Source organism: Crocodylus siamensis, chromosome 2 (assembly GCF_052110815.1).
Source record: "Crocodylus siamensis isolate JL-2025a chromosome 2, ASM5211081v1, whole genome shotgun sequence".
In the NCBI taxonomy this organism is placed as follows: domain Eukaryota; kingdom Metazoa; phylum Chordata; order Crocodylia; family Crocodylidae; genus Crocodylus; species Crocodylus siamensis.
In genome coordinates, this window is record NC_143396.1 from 137,227,343 (window position 1) to 137,246,458 (window position 19,116).

The window sequence follows — 19,116 nt, forward strand, 5'->3', positions numbered from 1 at the left end:
CACCGACCGGGATTCTGCTTGTCCACACTCACCCCAGCTGGTCTGGGAGCAGCCGACAGAGGAACCTATCCCCATTTCTTACCTTATAAAGCAGGTCTGCCTTATGCGAATGTGATTTATGCGGTGTTCTCCAGGCCTATGCTGATCGCATATATGCGAATTTACCTTGCATATAATGAATTTCAGGTACAAAAGGGTCACCACATAAGAGAGAATTCGCATAAATTGAACCCGCATAAATCGAGGGACACCTGTATCTATAACCCCCAAGCTCAATTACTACTGATGACCCCCTTTTCTCCAAGAATTTGTCCAATCCCTTTTTTCTTTTTTTTTTCTCCTGAATACAGGCAGTCCTTGACCTACCCATTTAAAGTTACGGTTCACACTTACAGCTTTTATACATTGACACCCTGTTTCTGATGTCAGTTTCAACTTTACAACACTTGATCTGACACCCAACCACGCCAGCGAACAAGTTTGCTGCGTCACCCATCTCCCTGGAGAACATCTGTCTAAACTTCCTTGGACGCCTTCTTTAAGAAAGCAGACAAGACTCAACAAAAACCTGCAGCCAAGACTCCAGCCAAGAACCTTTCAAAAATGTCTCCTCAAAGAAGTCCTTGATTGCTACTTACAATATCAATACATTAACTATATACATGGCTATATTCCTCATCTATAATTGACTGAGTACAAAATTCTAAGTTATTTTTGGTAAAAATAGGGTATTGGGCCTTGGTTCAAGAACCAATCCCCCATTTATAATATTGTTTCCTATGGGAAAATCAGTTCTGAGTTACAACTTTTTGACTTAAAACATGGTTTTCAGTATCTAATTGTGTTGTAAGTCTGATGATTTCCTGTACAGAAGACGAAATGTTATGACTTGTGAGATCTAGTTTCAGTTTTAATAGTGACTTGCTGTATGTCTTTTTAGCAGGAGACTTACTTTCACTGTGCCTTACTTCACCTATCATAATATAACACTAACTGCACAAAGGTGTTGAGATACTTGCATCACAAAACTTGTAAAGTAGATCGGGTTTCTTGGGAAACTGTTGCATAAGGGGAAAAGTTTAACGTGGTGCTATTATGGTCACTGTGCAGCCTGCTTGGGGATCAGTGGATGTTACTGATATAGCTGCATTGGTAATCCACAAGGCAGCATTCAATCTGTCTTCATCTTTTCAAAGACATATATGTAGTAAATTTATACATGCATGGAGGCTGCTGCAATGGGACCAGGCAGGCTGAGTAGAAATGATAATCATAGTATTCAAAACAAATACTCTGCTGCTGTGTGAAAGTACAAGTAATTTACACCTAAAATATGAGAGAGCCAGGCAGAACCTGCCAGAGCTAATGTTAATTAGTTTCTAGTTGTGCTATAACTTTCTGAAACATTTACTTTGCTACTGGATTTTTCCATGCTTGGCCTTTGCACAGAAGTGATTCTCCCCCTTGTTGTTAATTTTTGGGGAGTAGAAAATTTTTAAAACAGAAAAGGTATATTTACACTTGAAAAGGCCAGTTAGTTTGAGGCTTGTCTAGAAGGTCTAGTATCTTTGCCTACAAATGTAATAAGAAATTTAAAAAAACAGTGGTTTCTCTGTAAACTTACAAATATTTTGGGCAGAGGGCCGCTTACTGAGTTTTGGCAAGCCACTGAGGGCTGCCTGACAGGCAGACAGGGGCAGGTAATATTAATTTTCTAAATTTTTTAGGGGCCCCGTGGGCCAGATAGAATGGCCCACCCGTGTGCTAGAGTACTTCCTTGCATTGGACCTTCTGTAGGAGGATCTGAGCTATAATGTTTACAGAATTAGATAAGACATACAGGCTTTGTCATTAATGTTGCTGTTTCAGCTTTACCTTTTCTCTGATCTTTTGTGATCTAACTGTATAATCTTAGGTGGCATTAAATGTGCTTATATTTCGCAGTGATAACATGCCATAAAGAAGGCAAGCAGTGGACCATTTCAGAGTTATTCATGTTCATGAGTCAGTACAAGAAATAAATTAGATTAAGTGGATGAGAAACTGGCTAATTAATCTGAAATTACATGTCTCTAAGGCAAAGACATAGTAACCATATAGAAATGTTGATTAAGTAGCACTTATGAAAATTTTGTATGTTTTAAAGTATTAAACAAACAGTAACTTGGTAATCCTGAACACTTCCTCTCCATCTGAGAGGAAATAAACACAGATTTAAAACCTGTTTGTTTTTTAATGGTGAATCAATAGACACTGCAGATGGTCAGCACCTTTGATAATCAGGAAGTGGGCAAGTTGCCTATGACATGCCATGAATCCCCAGCTTGCAACCTTAGTAACAGAAGTGTCTGGCTTGTAGCCCAGGACACAGACTATGAGACCTACAAGGTGCAATACTATTAATGCTTATTATGTATCTGAAGTTATAAAAAGGGACTCCACAGTCATTTTTTTCTGGTTTGCAGCACCCTTTTCTTTGATACAGTAGTGTTTAAAGTTAAAGAATTTCTTTTAGAAAAGAACTTGAAAGGGAATATAATTTCCCCTGATATAGCCACACTTGGCATAGACTAAGTGACTTGGCTCCTACACATTGGACTCTTTTCAGCATTGTTCATGTAGACGCCTGACAACCCCTCTTCTCTAAAACATAGTTCACTCCAGACATTGCCTTTTATAAGTTCATAGATCAAATTCCCTCAGAGGTTTCCCACCAAAAACTGTTCCCACCTAGCAATATCCAAGATAAAATTGAAGTTGTTTTAACAGCAATTTTATTGGCATATTAAAAAAATAAAAGAAAGCACAAGCTTGTTATAACAATTAAAACAGCTACATGTTACACAGATCATGACTATCCTAAACATAGTTACAAACCAGAATCTACAGATATAGAAAACTTAATATGCTGTATTTACAACCCTAAGTAAAATCCTGGCCTCAGTCAATGATAGTTTTGTTACTAACTTCAGTGGGGCCAGAATTTCACACTTAATGTTGTTTTCTGGTTTGCTCAGCACTGAGGATATCACTAAGTGTTTGTGAATCATCACCACTTATAGTCTTGTTTCAGTTTAGAAATCCACATACCACTAGGTCCAATTAGCATTCAAGATAATATCAACTGCAAGTCAATATATACACCTATTAACCACCCATAACAATTCTCAATCAATTGACAGGCTGACTTGCCAGGGCCATTTTTACCAGGAGGGTTAGAAGGTGATTTCACATTTGTCTCAACCTTAGGCAGTTCAAAGGTTTAAATAAAACAATCAAACTACATGGCCATATTATGTTGCATATAACAGGAACTATGTAGGTCCCTATTCAGACTACACATGGATCTTCTTTTTTATTAAAAGCCCTGAAGATTCCTGAATTTGGTAGTTTTAATCTAGTCATCCTGCCCCATGTTGCACAGACACAAGTTCTCTTGCTGACAGGAATGTGGGGATTTTCTCTTTCAGTTTATCATTAACAACACTGCTCTTAAATAGTACAGTAATTGCTGTGGGCTAAGAAGTATTTCACTTTGATTTCACTGTACTGCCCCTTTAAAATTTCTAAAGAATTTGCCCTTCTGCAGAAGCAGCAATGACTCTGTGAGAGGCAGCATGTAACAGAGAGGCTGGGCTTCTCACAGGATCTAAACTCTTCTTTTTAATCTTGTTTTGTTTCCACCTACTCTAGAAAAAGTTATTTAGGCATAATGTTCTGTAATCGCTTTTTGTTTATGGGCTAAAAAAATGTAATGGGTGCTGCTTAAATTGGTTATTCCTGTCTCTCTCAGTTCATAGGACCTGGGATTCAGCCAAGTCCTGTGACTTCAGGGGCAAAGCAAGAATCTGATGTCTCCCCATTGTAATTCCAAAGCTGAAGAATAGGTCATTTGTAGTAAGGAGCAATTGCTCTTGCAACCCTACTCAGCTATTTGCAAGGGCAAGAGTAATTTGTGAGCCTGTCTCCCTCCCAAGTGATAACAAGAAGTGTTTCTGATGCAAGGTTGCAGAATATTTCAAAGGGATCCAAGCTCTATTACCAGATATGTTTTTTCTTTTAATGATTTATGTAGTTGCATGTATATGATGGTATGTTCATTAGGTTTAAATAATTAGGTAAATTAAAAGCAATTTTTGTGTTCCAGTGAAAGGGCAAACTGATATTTGAAAAACTGAAATTTGCTTGTGGCGGCTTCTTTTTAAAAAGTGAAACTAATTTCTGCACTGAAGTTTATTATTGGAACAAACTGACTTTCATGTTGTTATGCTACTTTGCATAAGGGTCCAGCAGGTGCACATGGCAAACTCACTTCATCTGGCGGTGAAAAAGCATTGCACTGCTACTGAAAATGTGTATAGCAGAGATTGGAGTTAAGCAGTTTACCTTTAAAACACAACTAGCATGGGCAGTCCTTGCTTTTGTAACTGGGCCACTTGAAGCTAATGTAACAAATAATACACGCTGTCCTTAGCAGGCTTGTTTGCAGGACAGGACCTAAAGCAGTCCCCATTTCTGAGCTTGAAATTGGATTTAAACCTTAAAATACTGGCTCTAGTTGTGTTACATTCAATAGTCAGACCATTTTTCCATGTTGGAGGGTTGCTGTGAAGGTGAGACATACATGCAGGTATCAAGAGATGCACACGCATCTATAGAGCAGTGCGAGGAAGATTGCCCTGCTTCTGACTCTTCTGTAGGGCTGGAGGCTGTGTTTTCCCAGGCTGTCATGCTTCATAAATGCTTTTTTATGTTTGTTAATGTGATCTCATTGGGGTCCCAAAGGAATGTAATAAGTGAAAGCTGACGATTTGAGGGGCTGTGCTGATACCATGACATGAGGTACAGCTTCTGGTGTTACCAAATCTCCAAGTGTTTGTTTTTACTTCAAGTCTTACTTCCTGGATTCACTTAAAAAAAGGGCAAAGAAATGCTTGAAGACACCAACACTAAAAGCTGACTTCAGAAGACAAAGTAAATATGAAATGCTATTTTCAAAATAATTTAGGGCGTGACCTATGGTTTTGAACAGTGGGGCTTGACAGCACTGAAGCACATGCAATAACCACACAGCTGAGTTGAGGGAGAAAAGTGCCCTGCTGGCCTGCTGCAAGAATATATATTGAGAAGAGGGAAGGTGTTTTAGGGGTGAGAGGAGGGCATGTTGCTTGTGTGTTATGGGTTAGCCAGTCTGTCCTACCCCAGTTATGGGGTTAGCCCGCCTGTCCTGTCCCCTGTGAGGGAAATGTGAAAGCTGTGTCACCTCCCTGCTGCCAGGTGAGAGTGGCAAGGTGGCTGGTTTCACTGGGCAGATCTGCGGCTGGGACCTGCCCTCTCAGTTGGCCTTGGGAGGTAGCAAGGCAGCCCCACCCGATGGAAGCAGGAGCTGGGATTCATGCTACCCTTCTTTCCAACAGAGCAACCAGCTTGCTGGGACGTGGCCCTGGACCTTCTACAGGCAGCGACTAGCAGCTGCAAAATTGAAGGGGACAATTTGGGCCTCATAGTAGTGCACCACCCGATCCGGGCCCAGCTGTCCACGTGCAGGACTAAAGCCTGAATCAAGGACTGGCTCAGGAGCCGCAGGTCAGCCGTTCACTCTGCAGCAAGCTTGGGCTCACGCTCGACTTCTCCGAGCTAGTGTAAAAGGGGCAACTGTCCCCTGTCTTGAGACTGACAGTGGCTCGCTGCCTCTCCCAGGCTGCTTTACACTCAAGATCAGGCCCCCGCTGTCCTGCTTCGGCCAGTGTGCGTGGGCTAACGGCCTGGTTCAGGCCCTATGGAAGCCAGCAGCATACCCCATTGCTCTCCACCAGCCCCTTGGGCGTATGACTGTTGGGGCGATAACAGTTGGAATCACTGGCTCTCTCCCCAGCCCCGCCGCGAGCCCCCCCCTCAGCGCAGCCCCGGAGCCGTTGCTAAGGCCCGCAGCTGCAAGCAAGTGGGACCCAGAGCAGCGGCCTTCTCGCATCAGCCAATCGTAGGCAGCAATCCTTTCCACTGACCAATCCCGCCCTACGTACCACAATATTATTAGTGTCGGGGGGTGAGGGGGCGCGCCAGAAGCGTGACGGCTTCGGCCAATCAGCGCCGAAGAAGGCTTTGGGCGGACTTTTCAAACCCCGGGCACCCGGCCCTGGGGGGGGGGCTCTTTAAAGTCGTGATGCGTCTTTGCTCTGTGTCCTTCCGCCTCCACGGCTCCGCACAGAACACTCCTCCTTCCTGCCCTTCCCCAAGCCCCCGGGAAAGCTGAGGCAGGTGGGTCTCCCGCTGTGCACAGCTCTTACATCAGGCTCAGCCTCTCTAAGAAGGGGATTCTTTTTCCCTCCCCCTCGCGTTACTTCACGGACCGGACCTCCGCGGGATCCCTCCGCGCCTGCCCGCACAGAACAACAACAGCGGGGGCGGGGTCGGCGCCGCCTCCATCTTGAGGCAGCTGCAGCTGCTGGGTCGGGGTAGCCGGGTATGGGGCGGCGGCGGCGGCGGCTGCTGCTGCTCTTGCCGTGACTGTGGGGCCGGGGCCGCTGCGCGTCTCTCCGGGGCCAGGAGGCGGCGTCGCCCCCGGCCCGATCGCCGCTGTGGCTCGCTCCCCACCCGGCAACGGTGAGAGCCCGGGAGTGCGGGGGTCAGATCGCCCCCTTGGGGGGTCCCTCAGGGTCTCAGTGCGTGTACGGGCCGGGGGGGGGCTTTGAAGGCCCTCGGGGCAGAGCCTGGGCTGGGATCGGGGTGGCAGGGGACTGCCTTGTGTCTTGTGATATGAGCCTTGCCGGGTCTTCAGTAGGAAATGATCCTTTTGGAAGCTCAGAATTTACTGAAAATGAAAAAAGTCTGCAAGTCAGCCGTCGTCTTTACTTTATTGGTCGGCGAGCGAGCGAGAGCTGGGTTGTCCAAGGGGAGTCTGTCTTTATTTGGAGGCAGGCAGCTGTGGGGAAGTGCTGACCGCAAGTCCCAAAGAGACACTTGGGTTGTGACATTGGCTGCGGCACTTAGCTGCCTCTGAAGTGATCGTGTATTTTGGACTCTTACCGATTGTACAAGGGTTGAAATGGTACATATATGATTCTGAGACACCTGGCAACGCTGCCCCTGGGAGGACAAAGCTTTGGTTGGGATGAGAGGTGGGGACGGTGCTGCTTTGAGCAGGGGTGGGGCGAGGTGACCCCCCTGAGGTCCCTGTCTTCTCTGATCGCCTAGAGCCCAGCAAACGGCAGCCAGGCTTTCTGCCCCTCCCACAAGGGACAGTCTAGCAGATGCCCCTCCCAGAGCAGCTGCTTCCCTCATAGTTCTCCCCTCGGCCTGCCTACGTGACTGCCCACATGCCCACTGGGCAGGGGGAGGAGACCTCTCTGGCCCCTCCATCTGGTCAGGGGGAGGGGAAGAGCCGTATAACCCCTCTCTCCTTTCTCATCAGTTCACAGCCTCTTCTCCACACCCCTCCCTTGCAGCCCCCCCCCCCCCCCCAGCGTGGGGTTAGACAAGAACAGCCCCCTTCATTTTTCTATAGGCTGAGAGTGCGGGTGTTCAGCTTGGCAAGCCACCTCAGAAGGCTTTACCCTGATACTGGACTCCAGCTTCCAGCTGTCTCCCACTGTCCAGTCCTGATTCAGTGGCAAGTTGCCAGCTATTGAAGCTGCTTGTTTGATTTTTAAGATGAAGGATTTGGATGTCGCGGAACCACTGAGCAACGAAGCTTTCTGGCTTTTCAAACAGTTAAATCTGCACCTGGAGCAAGAATGGAAATTTCAGCCTCGGGAGAAGGGGCTGAGCCTGATTGAGCGCACAGCTGAGGTGAGGAGGAAGGAGGCTTCCTTTTCTGGGCTGGGAGATGGAGTTCTTCAGTTGGGAGACGGTGAAAGCTGGCTGTAGCACAGAAAGCAGTTCATGAAATTGAATTATCGGTCATTTTACAGGGCAGGATTTGAACTGAACGCACAATATGCAATGTGTAGGTACAAACTTGTAGGAAACCTGAGTATTCACCCACCTGGTTTTTTAAAGTTCCCCACTATCTTTTTTGCCTATATATGCACCCCCTTATTTTTGGTTATCTTACTGCATTTGAGTTCCAACATTTACATTGACTAGCCCTACTTTGGTAGACGAGCCAGCTGTTTAAATGGCATAACTGGTTAATAGTCTTGGTATGCTAAATATCCTTTTTCACATTGGAAAGCTCTCTGCAGGATCTTTTTTTGTTTCCCTTTGGTGTCTGTGTTCCAGCACTGCATGTATCCATAAATATCAAAATTATAAAACTGATTACAAACAAAAGTGAAGCAGGCTAGTTTGTTTTCATTAGCAAACCACAGGGGAATTGACAAAGAAACAAATGGTGCTTAGCTGTGAGAGAGAAACTAGATTTTAAACCCTTTCTGTTTTAATAACCTAATATCTCAATTCAGGGCGTTGCTTAGGGAAGGGCAGTGCTTACATTTCAGCAGATATTTAAATGCTGGTTTCAGTAAGTGTTGGGGTTCTTGGGTTTTTGGGAACTTTTTGGTTGGGGCGGGGGGGAGGTTTGGAGTGGAGCCTAGTGCCAGGTCTAAAACAGATCTGCCTGTTCCTTGTTCCCTCTGTCCCATTGACTTTGGTATGACATTTTGCAGTGATGTTTTTAGAATGATTGTGTCCTTTTAAATGTAGGAAGCACTGTGGGAAGATTTTTAGATCTTAATAAAATATGCAAGAGTCTTAGTGCTTTGTTTTCAAAGTAGTGAACACAGTAATTGATAACTTTTGGTTGAAATTTCTTCATAAACTGGACAAGTTGGTTAATAGAAATGAGTTTCTGTATGTTTAACCAGAGCACTCCATAGTGTTGACCTGTATGATTTAGTATTGCTGGGGTCTATAGAACAGAATACATTTACTAAATTGTTCATGATACAAAATACAGATTTTTTTTTTTCTTCTTTGAATGGACACTGAAAAGGGAAGCTTGGCTAGGTATAGGTTTAAAAGCCACTCCAGATATACCCAAATCAATAGATATACAAGTGTTAAGATGTTAGTGGTCCATTTCCCAGTAATTCCGAGATATTTGCATTCTGGTGGACAGTAATGCAAACACCTTGGGGGACTGTACTTATTTAATGTTTAATGAGTTTAGGTAACAAAGTTCTTGTACTAGCACACTAAAAATATGGGTCTAGTGCCAGCTGGAGACCGCACTGGATTGAAAAGGCCTAGCTTTAATCTACGTATCTTGAATGTATTGTGAGATTCCTGTTATGTAACTTGCCACTGGTTTTTCACAGCTGCTATTTTTAACGTATTTCTTTTGAAGAGAATATTTGCCCCACGTTGATCTAATTTGTACTAGAGGTGACCTTGCGTGTTTCTAAGTTCTTCACAACCAGCAATGATGAAAGCTGACTTTGCTCCTTCTACTGCAGAATGAAAACACGTTATGTCCAAGATTAAGGAATGCCAAGGTTGAAGATCTTTGGAGTCTAACCAATTTTTTTGGATTTACAACTGAAACGTTTGTCCTTGCTGTGAACATTCTGGACAGATTCTTGGCTCTTATGAAGGTATCTTGAGTAGGAAAGAACTGTAGATACTTTGTAGTGGCAAAGTATCAAATGTGCATGATTCTGGCTTTACATTCATTAAGTCTTTTTGCTAATTTGAGCAGAAAACAAATCAAGTTTTTTCAGGAATAAACAGCTGTAGGATCTGCCTCCCAACTACTAACAATCTGAGAGTGGTTCTTAAATTCCGAGGAGAATTAAGTCCCTCAGGAAAGATCAGAAGGATTAGAAGATTTATATAGTGCCACAACTTTGCACAACAGTTAACATACAACTACAATTGTGGTTTGTTCATTCCCAATGTAACAAAAAAAATAGGCTTTTCAGGGCAAGAACATAGTCTTCATCAGGCAAATAAAACAGAGAAGAGGAATGGGGCGGAAAAGAAAGCAACCAAAATAACCAGTCATATTTTACAAACTAACCTTAAAGCATCAATACTGTATACGTTTACTTTTCCTTTAGAGGTGTTCTCAGTAAAGGAGGTTCAGTTATGGAATTAGTTCCCTTCTGTTGCTTGGGCCCTGTTGCACATTACACTGAAGACAAGATTAACCTGTTAATTATGCCATAAACGGTAATGCATCCACACGTTCAGGCAATCAATGGCGCAACAAAATGAGAAACCAGCCACACAAATATTCCACAAAACATGTGTAACTTTGTTTTGTGGCTGGTTTCTATCATACTTTAAATTGAACATGTGGTAGGGTAAACTCACCATGCAACCTGTTTGACGGCTCCCCCATAGTGAGCAGGCCAATAGCCAGGTGTTTTCAAGGTGCTGAGTTGAGGGGAGTTCATCAGCTGGGGCTCCCTCCAATCCAGAAGTTTGACTGCTTTGCCCAGCATGTTCCAAGGACCTGTAGAGCAAGTCCTTGACACATCCTAATTATGGGGACCCTGGGATCAGGGAAGGGTGCCCCGATCTTGGGTCTACATGGTTTTTAAAAGGTCCCAACATATGTCCACCACTGGGCTGCACGTGTACTTTTCTGACTTTCCCAGTGCAGGAGGGCTCCAGGATTAGGGAACCTCTCCCAAATCACCTGGTTTGCTGGGACGTTGAAAAATCATACATGCAGCTAGGCTACACCTGAGGTTTTTTTGACATTTCCAGTGTTCTTGTGGCATGGCAGGAAGTGTGGTTGTTGGGATCCAAGATCAGATCCCATTGTGTTATTAAGTGACTATTTATTGGGGCCTCAGATAGCAATGATCAGTTGTTGTTTTTTGCGGGTGGGGGAGAATCTGTATGAAGGATCTTTTTAAAAAAAATTTTTTCTTGCCCTCATGCACTATTTTTGTCATACCAATAGTATTTTGTTGGAAGCTTCCCAATAAAACTATTTATGACTAAGTATATCATGTATAGGACATTTTTACAGGTGTGTCACATACCAGCAAAGGTGGTGTAAGCCTCTTGACTGCAACTCATACTGTAGTAATGGCAGGAAGCCAAAGTCCCCATTGTGCTAGCCAGTACTGTACACAGTTGACAGATTCTGTTCCCAAACCCTACAGCAGGGGTGTCAGATATGCAGCCTGTGGGCCAGATCCTATCTGCAGGGCCACATCATCCAGCCTTTGGTGCTGCATGTGGGTTTTGAAGTGACCCACAGGCAACATGTGGAGCAAACCAGATGTATGGGGCACCCATTCCAGCTCATATGCTGCCACTCCAGAACTCTAGGGTCATGCAGCATGTGGTAGCTGCTCCAGATCCAGAATATGAAGCTGGTCTGCAGGTCTGGATTGGCTCATGGACCAGCCCTATTGTATCAGTCTGACCTGCAGGGCTGAATGAGTTTGCCCCTGCCATACAGTCTAAAATATAACTTTAGATGTTTTAGCTGTAAAGATTTTGTATTATTATTAAACATTATTTAATATATTATATAGATTTTAATACATTAGCGGTGACTAGATAGTTGGCAAACTATAAATTATTCATAATGCTCTTTTTTGTTTGTTTGTTTTCCCCAGGTGAAACCGAAGCATTTATCTTGCATTGGAGTTTGTTGTTTTCAGCTTGCTGCTCGAGTAGTTGAAGAAGAATGCAGTATTCCATCCACTCATGACATCATCAGGATTAGCCAATGTAAATGCACTGTGTCCGACTTGAAGCGGATGGAAAAAATAATTTCAGAAAAACTGCACTTTGAATTTAAAGCTACTACTGCCTTAACTTTTTTGCACTTGTTCCATACTATTGTACTCTGTCATACCTCAGAAAGGTAAGTACAGTTCTAGCATAGCATTGCAAAATATGGGGATCCATGCTTATAAGACTCCCCCATCTTCCCTCCCTACTTCAGCAGTCTGACTGAAAAGCGGACAAGCTTCTTACTTGTATTCATTAGTATATAAAACATTTTCTTTTCCTTTCTCATTTTATAGGAAAGATGTATTGAACCTTGATAAATTGGAAGCACAACTGAAGGCTTGCAACTGCCGATTAGTCTTTTCTAAAGCAAAAGTATGAAACTATTATTTTTTGGTTTGGAAACTTGTTATTAGTTTTGGATCCATGTATGCTGAGCAGTGTGTTTTGTACTTCCAGCCATCCATATTAGCCTTGTGTCTTCTGACTCTGGAAGTTCAAACTTTGAAATCTGTTGAGCTGTTTGAGATTCTTCTGCGTGTTCAGAAGCATTCAAAGGTAAAACATATATTGTCTGGGTGTTTAATGCAGCTGTTAGAGTTATAACATTTAACTAATGAAGTACCACTATATCAATGGGTTTGCCTCAACATAGCCTGGGTACTTCAGTGTACTGGGTGAAACCAGTACCCCCTCCTTTAAGCTTCTTGTGGTGTTGAAGCTCTTGGTTGAATGTTGGATGCCTCTGCAACCTAAACAATGTTTATGGGGGCTGAATAACTTTGACTTCTAGAAAGTTTTATTGTGGGGGGGAGGGGGAACTCCTATTACCATGTCACCATGTCTCAAGAAAGCTAGAATATGCTTTGCACATGCTCCCAAATGACATGGGTGTAGTAGGCTTTTACTTCTTCACCAGGGAGTAGACCAGGGTGGGCAATTTATTTAGGCCTGTGGGCCACATAACCAGTTCTGAGGACTTGCTGTGGGATGGTCAGCATTTCTTCCCTCCCTGCAACAGCCTGGAGTCTGTGTGCCCTGCGGCTCCTCCCCACCACTGCCTACAGTGCACACAGCCTCAGCCCTGCCCCTGGCCTGCCCTGCACCCATTCCGGACTCACCCTGGCCAGAGTAGACCAGCTGGAACCCATACACACAGCCCCAAACCTGGCCTGCCCCACACCTGCTCTGGACTGCCCACCCACAACCCTCCCCCTCACCACTGCTTGGCCCTTGTAGCCACCTGGAGCCTGTGTACTGGAGGCTTGTATAGTTAAGCTGTTAGTCAGATTCCTCTTCTCTAAACCATTTTGTTAGAAGAACTTTGTAGAAGCCATTTGTCATCCTGCTTCTTATATGGGAGATGGCTTGCATGTTACTCTTAAAATATGACCTTATATAAATGTACTCCTTAACTTTTGTTTGTGTTTGTTAAATCAGAGGGCTTAGGGCTGTCTTAAGCATTGAGCTTTCACTAGTTCTGAAAAAGAGCAGAAAAACCTGGCATATATAGATGGTTTAAGAGCACAGTAAAACCCAGATTTCCTCAACTAATAAATCTGTCCTGAAGAGCCATTTCATATTTCATAAATCTTAAAACAGTTTAGGTATGCTTCTAGCAATGTAAATCAACTTTAACATTCCTAATGCATATTAAATAGTCAAGTGGATAATTGCTGTACTCACTTTGCACATCATCTTACTTTTTGTGTTTAACTAGAGAAGTTATTCTACAAGATTCAGGAGCCTGAGAGATGCTGTCATGCAGTGGTTGTGTTGAACTGGAAATGAACTCTCTTATTTGCTTAAACCTTTCTTCAGTTTAAAAGTCTAACTGTTTAAACAGTTATCTCCATCCTATATTATAACAGTATTCTCTTCATCCAATCTAATGGAGTGAGAGAGGAAAACCTTTTATTTTAATGGCTCTTAGGTTTTGTGAAGTAGTATAACTGGTTAACACAGTCTGTATTTTTTTTTTTTTTTTTTTTTTTTTAAAGAAAGCATCCAATTTCTTCTAGCGAAGACTTGTAGGAGGTACCTGGCAAAAATGGCTTGACCCCTGCTCCTTGCCTCCCCACACCTTGCCCCCTGGTGCCTTTCTATCTCCAACCCACAGCCTTAGGTTTCCTTTCCCCATCCCCATCTCTGGCTGCAGCAGGCTGTCCCTGCTCCAGCTGGGGGCACAGAGCATGGATTTATTCTGGTCTAGCTTGGTGACAGCAGCAGCAGTGACGTGACAGCACAGCCCAGCTTTGGAGCCTATCCCAAGCTGCCGCTGTTACCAAGCCAGGTTGGGGCTGGAACTGGAGCAACAGTATGCTCCATGCCCAAGGCTGAAGCAGGATGGAGCCTGCTAGAGCAGGAGTAAGAGTAAGCAGTGGGGGGAAACGGGCATTCATGGCTATACATGTGGCTCTGAGTTAGTTTCTCTACTAGGTGAACAAACCTGGGAGATTTCTCCCAGATTATTTGAATGTATGCATGCAGCCATAGACATGTTGCTGGAAACTGAATGCTGTTAAGTGAATTATGAAACCACCTAGTAAATCGTTGTAATAGCATTAACCAGAGTCTTCCACAGTCAAGACAACCCCTTAAATATAAGGCAACCCTTAAAGCTACACTTATCTGTCTTAGGTATAATATTTTAGGTTTTCTTATGATCCCTTATCTTATAGAAGAGGAGTATTCTAATATTATAATAAGCTGTAGTCCGTCTGTCCGTCTGTCCATAATGCTTTATTTGAACTCTGGCTGTTTTGGCAACCAGTTGGAGTGCTCTACACTGACAGGACAGATGGCAGAGCACTGCCATGAAAATGGATGAGGGGCCAGGCCAGCTGAGCTGGCTTGGCCCCTGCCCCTCTTCCCCCTTGCTTCTTGGGAGGCAGAGGGGGCTGGTGGGAATGGAGCTGGGGGTGAGGCCAGCAGTGCTGGTCTCACTCGCGGCCGCCCCCCCTGCAATCTGCTCCTTTGTACCAGGGGCTGAAGCACCCGCCTCACCCCAGCAAGAGCTGGCAGGGAGGGGACAGGGTGGCTACCAGTAGCCGCAGCCACCACCCCGCAGCTACTGGGCTTGGGCCCTCTGCCACTGCTGCTGGGCCTGCGCCCACTGCCGCTACTGGGCCCATGGCTCCCACTGGGCCAGGGCACAAGGCCACTGCCAGGCCTGCAGTCATGGGGCAGTGGTGGCACTGGTGTGGCAGTGAGGGGAGTGGGCCCGGACCCAAAGCTGTGGGCAGGGTGGGGGTGGACGTGGGCCTAGCCCCAGAGTGGGAGGAGAGATGAGAGGTGGGGGGAATGGCTGAAGTAGAGGGTGCAGGGAGCAGCCCCAACCCCAAAACAGGCAGAGCCACCATGGCAGGTGGGTGGGGCAACAGGGTTGGGCCCACAGTGGAGGGGGGAGGAAGAAGGGAGAGCATCCCCAAACCCAAACTGTTGGGTGGGGGGAACAGGGTCAGCCCTGAAGGGGGCTGGGCTAGTTGGGGAGGTGCAGGGCTGAACACTGGGCTCTGTCCCTGCCACTGCCCCCCCTGTCAGTTTTGGTGAGCAATTTGCTAGTTTTTAATAACAGCCCTTGAAATAGGGATTTCCAAGTAGTGTCCACTTTGCCAGTGGAATTGTGCTTGTACTAAATGTACAAGCAAAATGCATCACAAGCGTCTTGTGATCTCATATCTTGACTAGTGTCTTGGGTATTGATTTCAAACACTCCACACAGGTGAACAATTTAAACTTGCTTATGCAGCTAAAAAATGAGTTTACCTTTTTAGAAGCGGACAATATAGGCAATGACTTTTACCAACTTTGAGTAAGTCACTCGATTTGATGTGCACTTCCAAGGAGAGGATAATAAAGTCTCTTTCTAGATTGTCAGTACATAACTAACTGTGTATATATATTTTTTCCTGTCTTTAAGATCAGTGATAGTGATCTGCTTTACTGGAGAGAATTGGTTTCGAAATGTCTAGCAGATTATTCTTCTCCTGAATGTTGCAAACCAGATCATAAAAAATTAGTTTGGATTGTATCAAGACGCACAGCTCAGAATCTGCAAAATAGTTACTACAGTGTTCCTGAGCTGCCAACGATACCAGAGGGTGGATGTTTCAATGAAAGTGAGAGGTAAGTAAAATTTCTGAGGTTCTGGTTTCCCTGCATTAGTCTGGGGTTTTTCTCTTTCTCTTTTCCCTGGAAGGAGCAGGGTGACACATCAGTCATAAGCAGTATTTGGATCTAATTCACTAGCTCTTAGTTACTTATAACACTTCCCAGAATTCTCTCCCTCACACTTTGTAATTCAGGCTCTTGACTTAAATTTCCAAAACACTTATATGGCTTTGGATAGCTAGAAAATCACTTCTCCTTCCCAGTGAGCAGTCCTTGAGGTCATGTGACATACCTTGACATAACAGTCCTTAAAGACTGAACGTTTGGCCTGCAGCTCTTGGTACTTAGTAAAGTAGTACTTCTGTTACTAACTTTTTAGAAGGTCACTTTATCCCACCACTTTTCTTGTTTGTCCCCAATGTTTAAGAAAAAGCTGGTAGATCTGGGGTAGCAGGTCTCATATTTAGGGGGAGCAGATTTAGAAGATCATAGGCTGGCATCCCCTACCAGCACGATTAGAGGGAAAACCTTAGGTGAGACATGGGGATTCTTTTGGGGAGTGGTTGTTGGTTGGTTTGTTTGTATAAGCTTGAAAACATTATATTTTTTTTAATAAAGAGGCACCTTTTTTTTAGTTACTCCCTTTCATTAGAAAAACAATACTATTATATTGTGCTTCTGTTGAAAACAAGGTGCTCTGTCCTAGAGAACTACGGTGGGATGTACACAGTAGACGAAGTGTGGATTATAGAAGCAGAATGAGGGACAGGGAGTGAGTGAGGCAAGGCGTTCCCTAACTAGATAAGTTCTCTGCACAGCTTTACCTACTGACGTGACCATAAAAGCTCAGTCCTGTTGCCATGCACCTTAATGCTTGTAAAATGTCTAACACATAGTTCATAGCAGGGCTGCCATTCTGCAAGAGTACAAATCCAGTAGTCATGCATACAGGGCCATTTGTCTTGCTTAGGGACTGGTGATAATATAGAGTCTTGTGGGCTGTAAACAAAAATAGCTGCAACATGCTGCGGTTTTAACTGTGGGGAGCACAGTACTTGGTATATTACTTAAGTAAGTCTTTCAGTGGCACAGAGAGCTAGGACACCTGGTTTCTGACATCCCACTGCAAAATAACTTTAAGGAAACAAGGTCAAGAAATACTTGGCTGTCTTCCCCTCTAAATACTTGTAACTCAGTAAGCCACATGTAACTTTCTTTCCTTATGTTCTTTTCAGTGAAGACTCCTGTGAAGATATGAGCTGTGGAGAAGAAAGCCTTTGCAGTTCTCCTCCTAGTGATCTGGAAGGCTCCTTTTTCTTTGACCTGAAGCTCAAGTCAAAACAGCAAGCTCTCAGCTGTCCGGCTCAAAAATAAAATTGCACTAGATGAGGGTTTTTAACATACCATAGACTTTCTTAGCAATAATATGAGTAGTATGTCACATACTTTTGCTTCAAGGCAGACTTGCTATGGAATACTTAAGAGGCAGACCTTACAAGCTTTTATTCATCTGGCCAGAACGATCAGAGATGAAAGCAAACCTTTGTTTAGGGACAGCTCAGCAAAATACTTAAGCACGTGTAATTCCAGCTGAAGTGGGCTAATAATACCTTGTGTACGATATTCTGGTACCTTATTGAGCTGGGCCTTACAGCATCTTGGGCTGCTTTTAATAGTAATATTGCCTGAAAACACTCAAACTGCAAAAAACAAAACAAATTATCACATGCTATATTTGTTCTGGCAGGAATATTTTAATCAAAATGATATCTTTTAATGATATACTTTAAAAGGATTAAAAAACCTTTTGTTTTTTAAAACATGGGGAGTCCTGGTTTAATTGGGAGTTTGCATGATGTATTTTGGGAGGAATATAGGTTTCCTTCTAGACAGTACTTAAGTCCATTTGTACAAACAAGGATAACTTAAGTGTTGCCAGGATTTGCTGGGGGTGGTGTTTTTGTGGGGGTTTTTAGGTGTTGTTTTTTCTTAAACTAGTGCAGACAAGCTTGCACTGAAGTTCTTAATATGAACTTCAGTATTTTAAAATCTTCGTGTTAACGTGAATTCACACTAGACTAGAAAGTATTTAACATGTTAAATTTGCTAAGTCTACATTCCTCTAAATATTTAACCCTTGTAGTTGATTTCAGTATGTTCACATTATTAATTGACTACATAAGCATGCAAACAAGTTAGATTAGGTGAAAAAGGCTGGGGGGAAGAGTTCGTATTCTGCAGAAATACTGGGTAAATGTGCAGCTGAAAATGATTTGTTGTAATGACAGTTGGTAATGCATTTTTGTGAAAGTACAGATTTAGCATAGATTGCATTACTGCTAGGGTAGTTAGCAAGTGAGGAAGCTCATTGTGGAATAACGGTATTAGTATGGTGGTGCCAAAGTAGAAATGAAGGGGCAACAAGCTAAGGTTAATTGTTGTTAGATGTGAACATCTTTTGAAGATGTGCAGAGAGATGTGAATGGTGCTGTTAAGCTCATAAACATTTTATACTTGGTTTTATAAACATACAAAAAAAGTTTACAAAAAATGTATATAAAAATGTAAATTCAAAAAATGTACAGAAAAAAATTTAAAATCTTAAAACAAGCAAACAATACTGTATTTTTTTACATTGTGTATGTAACTTTCTGTAGGTATGTTGCATGTAGATATTAATTTATTGTGTATCCTGTATGATATAAATACTGTGTATTACAGACTTGCCTTTTTACTACAAGCTTCAACATCCAACAAGATGTTTTCTGAAATGGTTGACCTCTGTCTGAGGTGGTTTAACCTACTGAGCTTTGCTACAGTTCAAAATAAAAATAAAGCAACTGTTTGTATTTCTGCATGTATGTGTGGTCCAATGACAATAGAAAACATCCAGTGAAGTGTTATCTCCTGCTGTTCTTACACTTGCTGTAAAGCTGGTTTTTTTCCATTCAGGAGTCAAGCCAAAACTAAAGTTTTAAGTAGTTTAATATGCTTTTTCAAACTATGTAGATTATAGTTATGAATTGCTGATAATAGCCTTATTAATTATAAGCTGAAGTAGCTCACTTGAGAGCATTTGAATTGGGCACCTAGAGACCTATAGCTGATCTTGGCTTATGGCAAGCATGTTCCTTCCTTTATGGGAGTCCAGGAGAGGATGGGAATGCCTAAAGATAATATTGGAGGTTCAATAAAAAGCTACTCCAACCCAGCGGAAAGATTAAAAACTGCCACAGATGACTGTGGCTATAAGAAGAACTACTTGATGTAGAAAAGCTTCCAAAGTGTTGGGCAGAAAAATAGGAAACTGCAGGTACAGTGCTCAATAACTACTCTGCAACAACTGCAACCTAATTGCTAAGAGAC

At 43.4% G+C, this 19,116-nt stretch overlaps 1 protein-coding gene across 1 annotated transcript; it reads left to right on the plus strand.

Annotated features, from left to right (window-relative positions):
* Positions 1-6,389: 6,389 nt before the first annotated feature.
* CCNG2 (cyclin G2) lies at positions 6,390-18,599 on the plus strand. Its single transcript, XM_090036900.1, has 8 exons — positions 6,390-6,603; positions 7,651-7,788; positions 9,396-9,533; positions 11,520-11,770; positions 11,934-12,012; positions 12,097-12,195; positions 15,560-15,765; positions 16,986-18,599. The coding sequence occupies exons 2-8, from the start codon at positions 7,651-7,653 to the stop codon at positions 17,122-17,124; spliced, it is 1,050 nt and encodes a 349-aa protein (XP_089893026.1). The 5' UTR covers positions 6,390-6,603; the 3' UTR covers positions 17,125-18,599.
* The last annotated feature ends 517 nt before the right edge of the window (positions 18,600-19,116 follow it).

Excerpts from the sequence above, each read along its gene's own strand:
- CCNG2 (XM_090036900.1), top strand. The coding sequence starts at position 7,651 with ATGAAGGATTTGGATGTCGCGGAACCACTGAGCAACGAAGCTTTCTGG. Across the intron at positions 12,013-12,096 it reads TAGTCTTTTCTAAAGCAAAA|CCATCCATATTAGCCTTGTG; the intron begins GTATGAAACTAT and ends TTGTACTTCCAG. Across the intron at positions 15,766-16,985 it reads TGTTTCAATGAAAGTGAGAG|TGAAGACTCCTGTGAAGATA; the intron begins GTAAGTAAAATT and ends TGTTCTTTTCAG.